Raw genomic sequence first — 5,429 nt, forward strand, 5'->3', positions numbered from 1 at the left:
TATCACTTTAGGGTGAAACATGGAAACCCTGGTAAAACAATTATTAAAATATTTCTGAATTAGAAAAAAGAGAAAGATATGAGTCTTCCTGCAAGAAATAAGGTACCTATCATTTTCACATTGTATTTCACTAAACTCTTCATATTCTACTCCTATCACATTGGGGCTAAGTCAAGTTGACTGCACACAGAAGCAAAGTTTGATTGTTGAGGATATTTTTGTATAGAAAAAAAGAAGAGTTTTAAAATTTTTCTTAACAAGTAAATACGTCAATTGATCTTTGACAGTAATTCCGAAATGTAGTGTTTTGTCCAAATTTTTTAAGATTGAACTTGTTTTACCCTAGATGATGTCTAAGCTTAAGCACTCAAGGAAAACGTATCCTCATTAATTCAGTTGGTCATTTTACATTTATAAAGTAATTTCTTAAGAACCTCAATTTAAGACAGCCTTTAAAAGAAATTGAAATAAAACAGACTTTTGTTTACCTGCCTGTCAGATATCCAACCGCAGAGGCAGCATAACAAGCCTACAAAGAAAAAACATTGGGTCTTAAGTACATTGGGATCCTTAAAGTAAGCACATGTATGATAATTTTTTCTATTTAATAAGAGACAAGAATTTAATTATGAAGGAAGAAATGGAACACCTTCCATTTTAACAAGTAATGTTTCACCTGTAAATTTTAAATAATGTTTTAGATATCTAAACGCTCTTAGTTTTTCAAGGAATTTGTCCATATCACCTAGTATATTCATAATATCCTCTTACAATCATGTAAATATCTTCAGGATCAATAGGAATGTCCTCTTTTTTATTTCTAACAGTGGTCATTTGCGTTTTTTCTCTTTTATTCTTCATCAGTTTTGCTAGAGATTTATTAAATTTATTAATCTTTTCAAAGAACCAAATTTTGGCTTCGTTGATTTTTCCCTAGTTGAATTTGGCTTCCTTTTTCTAGCTTCTTCAAATTAAGTTCAGAGCACTGGTTTTTGATCTTTTTCCCTAATAGATTCATTTGAAACTCTTCCAAGAACTGCTTTAGCTATAGTTTACAAGTTTGATATCTCATCTTTTCATTATAACTCAACCCAAAATATTCTCTATTTTCGGGGTGCTTCCATAGTGTAGCGATTAGCACATCTGCTTTACAGACAGAAGGTCCTGGGTTCTCACCCCAGGTGGAGCCACGGACCATGTTCCCAGAGGCCCAGGTCCCCTGGGCCCTCCCTGGCACCCCCAGGCATGTGGGAGGAGACGCCCCGCCTTCAGAGATCCAGCTCTTAAGGGGAAACAGTAACATCCAAAAGTCAGGGGTAGAAGTGGTTGATTAGGGTCCACAGAGATGTTCCCTCTTTCATTCCTGACAATTTGTATTTTTCCTCTTTTATTCTTGATCAGTTTACTCTGAAGCTTATTGGTTTATTAATCATTTCAAATATTTACATAGTAAAATGTTATTTAATTTCCAGAAGTTTGGGGATTTTCTAGTTATCTTCTGTTACTGGATTCTAGTTTATTTCCACATGGTCAGGTTACACATACTGTATGTTTTCTATCCTTGGAGATTTATTGAGATTTCCTTTATGACTTGTATATGGTTAGTTTTTATTTTTAAACTGTACTTCAGCTTATAACAGGAAGAATGGAGGTGCTAAATTAAATACAAGATAACCAAGAAAAATGCAAAATGCTCTTCTTAAATAAATCCTTCTTAGTTTGGAACAGTATCCTTTCTAGTATTATTTCTTCTCATTTTTTTAGAAGTAATAATAAATTGAGCATTTTCTAACTTCCATTCAACTTTATATGTGGTATACAAAACTTAAATAAACCCATATTAAGGACATAGTGTAAAAATTTAAAAATAAATTTTTATGAATAATCTTAATTGGCACCAACACATGCCAAAGGTGCACAAAGGCACTGTACTTTTTCCATGTTGCTATTCTCCATTGGCCCTTTTCTCTCTTGCACAAAAGGCCAAATTCACATAGGACAATAATAATTCCTAAGAAATGCAATGGATAAAATATCTGCTGCAATAAGAACACTTACTTAGAAACAGAGTACTTATTAAAGCAGGGTAAGAAATGCTGCTGCAGAACTTAAAATAGAAAACAACATATAACAAAAATTATATTTCTCTGGTAACAGCTATCAAAAGTTGAAAAGGAACTGGTTTTGCGATCCTAAAAAAATCTATTTCTCTACCAATTACCAGCACTCACAGGCAGAATAGTGTTCGTAGTTCTTAAAAGAGCAGACTGTTAGGACCAAACTGTTTTGATTCAAGTCCCAGCTCCCCTAATTTTCACTGTATGATTTTGGAATGTTATCCTGTACCCTGGCTTCCTTATGTATAAAAGAAACATAATTCACAGCATTGCTGTGAGGATCAAATCAGTTAACACATGTAAAACTCTCAGAATAGTGCCTTACACAGTAAGCTCTCAATAGCAGTTAAAATTCTAATAGTCTGCCTACTTCCTGGAAAACTGGCCAATATATGTCTTGATTACTCTAAGGATCTGATAAAAGACAATCAAATCACAACCAATTACACCTTTCTCTTTAGTACAAATATGCAATTGGATGTCAAAACTTCTGCTCCTCGAATAGCTCCTGAACCTGTTCTCACATTCTCTCTTAATCATCCTGTCATTACCCTTAGTTCAGGCACTAGTTAAGTCTTCCTTTGACTACTGCAAAGAGTCAGATTGATTGAGGGGCATATGCACTGGGAATCTCCAACTCATTATGTCCAAATTTGAACTCATTACCTTTCCCCCTCAAATTGCTTCTTCCTTCTGTATTCCCGATTTGAGTCACTGGCATTATGATCCACCTAGTGATTCAAGCAAGGCCAAACCCATGAATTATCTCCAGAAGAGCCTGTTCTCTCCTTCCTAGCTGGTTAATGCCCATCATCCTTCAGAAAAGCTTAGGCATCATCTCCTCCAGGAAACCTTCTCTGAAGTCTTAGGCTGAACAGGGTACCCTTTTTTGAGCTTCCACAGCACCCTGGATATATCTCAATCATGGAACTTATCACATTATAATAAAACTGTTTGTGTCTATCTCCACAGCTAGGTTCTAAGCCCCTCAAGGACGGGAACTGTCCTTCATCTCCATATCCAGTGTCCCACAAAGTACCTGGGACCTAAGGAGGCCTTAAACTAATTTTTACGAGGACTGAAATAAAACTTCAAGCTATCTTTCTGTTCCATACTCTATATTACCACAAAACCCATCTTTCTAAAGTACAAATCTAATTATGTTGCCCACCTATTTATAAAAACCTTTACACTCTCACCCAATGCCTATTGAAAAAATTCCACAATCCTTTTCCAGCTATAGATATCTCTACAACCTCCCTTTGGCCTATAAATCCAGTCTCATAGATTACCGTGCATTTAAGCGAGCTTACTGGAACAACATGAACAAATATCGCCTCCATCGGTAATCTTCTCTGTCCTATTCAAAGAGAACCAGTCATGCTTTATATGTACTGTCCCATATACATATATCTATTTTGAGGTATTATACGCGACAAATTTTTGGTATGTCTTGTCCTCACCTTCCTAGACTGTCATCAATTTGAAAATCAAGACTAAACTTCATTCCTGCATATATTTCCCACAGGTTATGTAACACAGCACTTGGTATACAGTATGTACTCAATAAATATTTGCTGTATAAAGAAGAAACTAGACATCCCACCACTAGGAAAAACAGTAAAATATAAGTCCCATTAAGCGGTCATCAGCTTCATCTTCTCACACAGATGAAAAAGAATGTTGTTCCAACTAAGAAAAGTAGAAGGTAGAAGCAATACAAACTCAAGATTAATTAGTTTTAAGATTAAAAAAAATTCTCAAATCTTATAGATAAGGAATGTTATTCATTAAAGAAAATGTAGTAAGCATGTACATCATGCAGAAACCCTAAACAAGCCAGGCACTGTGGAGACATGAGAAATGAACCACAATTCCTGCTCTCACATCTGATGGCAGAGAAAGGGTACCACTTAAGGAGGTCAAGGCAGCTGTCTGGGCCAGAAGTGCCAAATCTCAATTACAAATTAGGCCAGTATTGCTGAGCAAAGGGTAAGGCTAGGTTAACAGAGGAAGAACTGAGACTGGTTTCACAAAATAGCTTATCTTCCTTTCTCACGCTTCCAAATAAGCCTCTAAGAAAGGTGGCAGCATGATATGGTAGAACAAGCACTGGACTGGGATTTGGGACACCTGGGTACCAATCATGGCATTATCACTTGTGATATGTCACCTTGTAGGGCCACCTACTATATAATACGAGACTTGGTCTTCACTCAGTCATCTCTCAGGTACTCCCTGAGTACCTATCATGTGCAGGAACCACCTAGGGGATACAGATGTGTCAAGAAGAAATATCCCTGTCCTCATGGACTGGAGCTGACAGCCTAATAGGGAAGTCTGACCAGGCAAATAATACACAGAAATAAACATATAATAGGTAGTTATGAGAGTGAAGGACAGGGGGCCTCCATTCAGACCTGCAAACTGTCTCAATTGTGATACTCTACACCTGGCAGAGCACAATTGTGTAGTGTTAAGAACATGGACTCCAGGCCCCGAATACCTGAGTTCAAATCCTAAGTCTGACAATAACAGCCGTCACCTCTAACAAGTTACTTAACTTTTGTCTCACTTTTCTCACCTGTCAACTAATATTAATAGTTCCTGCCTCATATGATTGTTGTGATTGTTATGTGTAAAGTATTAGGATACTGGTAAGCACTAAATGTCTGCAAAGAATGTTTGCCATTTATTAGTCATTAACAATAATGCGTTCGGCTCCCAGAGTCCATGCTTACTGCTTGCTCATTCCTCATCCCGATGTATCTGATGCCCCGTCGCTGGGCCTCCAAGGCGATTTCAATCACTGGGATGCCTACGACGCCAAACATGAACTCCACATTCTGGGGACCAAGAACAGAGGAATAAATGCCCGTGTCTCCGGCCACGCCTTTCCGTCCCAGAAGCTAAAAGGAAAATCTCACGTGCACCTCCGTCTCTCCCACTGCCAACGCTCCCCGCGTCTCCCAGATGGCACCTGGGCCCCGCAGGATTCCGTAGGAGCCTTTTACTGCAGGGAGGTTATTCGTACTTGGGTTTTCAGGGCCTGCGCGATAACTGTAGCACCAGACACCTGCTCCTCACTTCTGTCACTGCGCTTTGCGAAGTTACTTTCCGACATTTCCCACCGAAAAGTTCAATACACTCCGGCAGTCGGCAGCAAGCTAACACGGAGTTGCCTTCCAAAAGGAACGCAGAAGAAACCAAAGTACCAACTGTGGATCTCTTCCTCCGATTGACAGGAGGAAGGCAACCAACCGCTCTAAATAGCGGGAAGGAAGGCGGGACTAAAACCAGCCCAAGCTCCGG

The 5,429-nt window shown here is 38.4% G+C and overlaps 1 protein-coding gene across 2 annotated transcripts in view; it reads right to left on the reverse strand.

Moving 5' to 3' along the window:
• HACL1 (2-hydroxyacyl-CoA lyase 1) overlaps positions 1-5,344 on the reverse strand; it is a 31,180-nt gene extending 25,836 nt beyond the window's left edge. For both annotated transcript variants that reach the window (XM_016140238.2, XM_016140236.2), the window contains exons 1-3: positions 5,152-5,344; positions 4,859-4,963; positions 489-529 (exon numbers count right to left, since the gene is read on the reverse strand). In XM_016140238.2, the coding sequence (XP_015995724.2) occupies positions 489-529; positions 4,859-4,963; positions 5,152-5,241 (236 nt within the window). In that variant the 5' untranslated portion in view covers positions 5,242-5,344. The remainder of the gene's footprint in view (positions 1-488; positions 530-4,858; positions 4,964-5,151) is intronic.
• Positions 5,345-5,429: the final 85 nt, after the last annotated feature.

This window comes from Rousettus aegyptiacus, unplaced genomic scaffold (genome assembly GCF_014176215.1).
Source record: "Rousettus aegyptiacus isolate mRouAeg1 unplaced genomic scaffold, mRouAeg1.p scaffold_m13_p_4, whole genome shotgun sequence".
Classification (NCBI taxonomy): domain Eukaryota; kingdom Metazoa; phylum Chordata; class Mammalia; order Chiroptera; family Pteropodidae; genus Rousettus; species Rousettus aegyptiacus.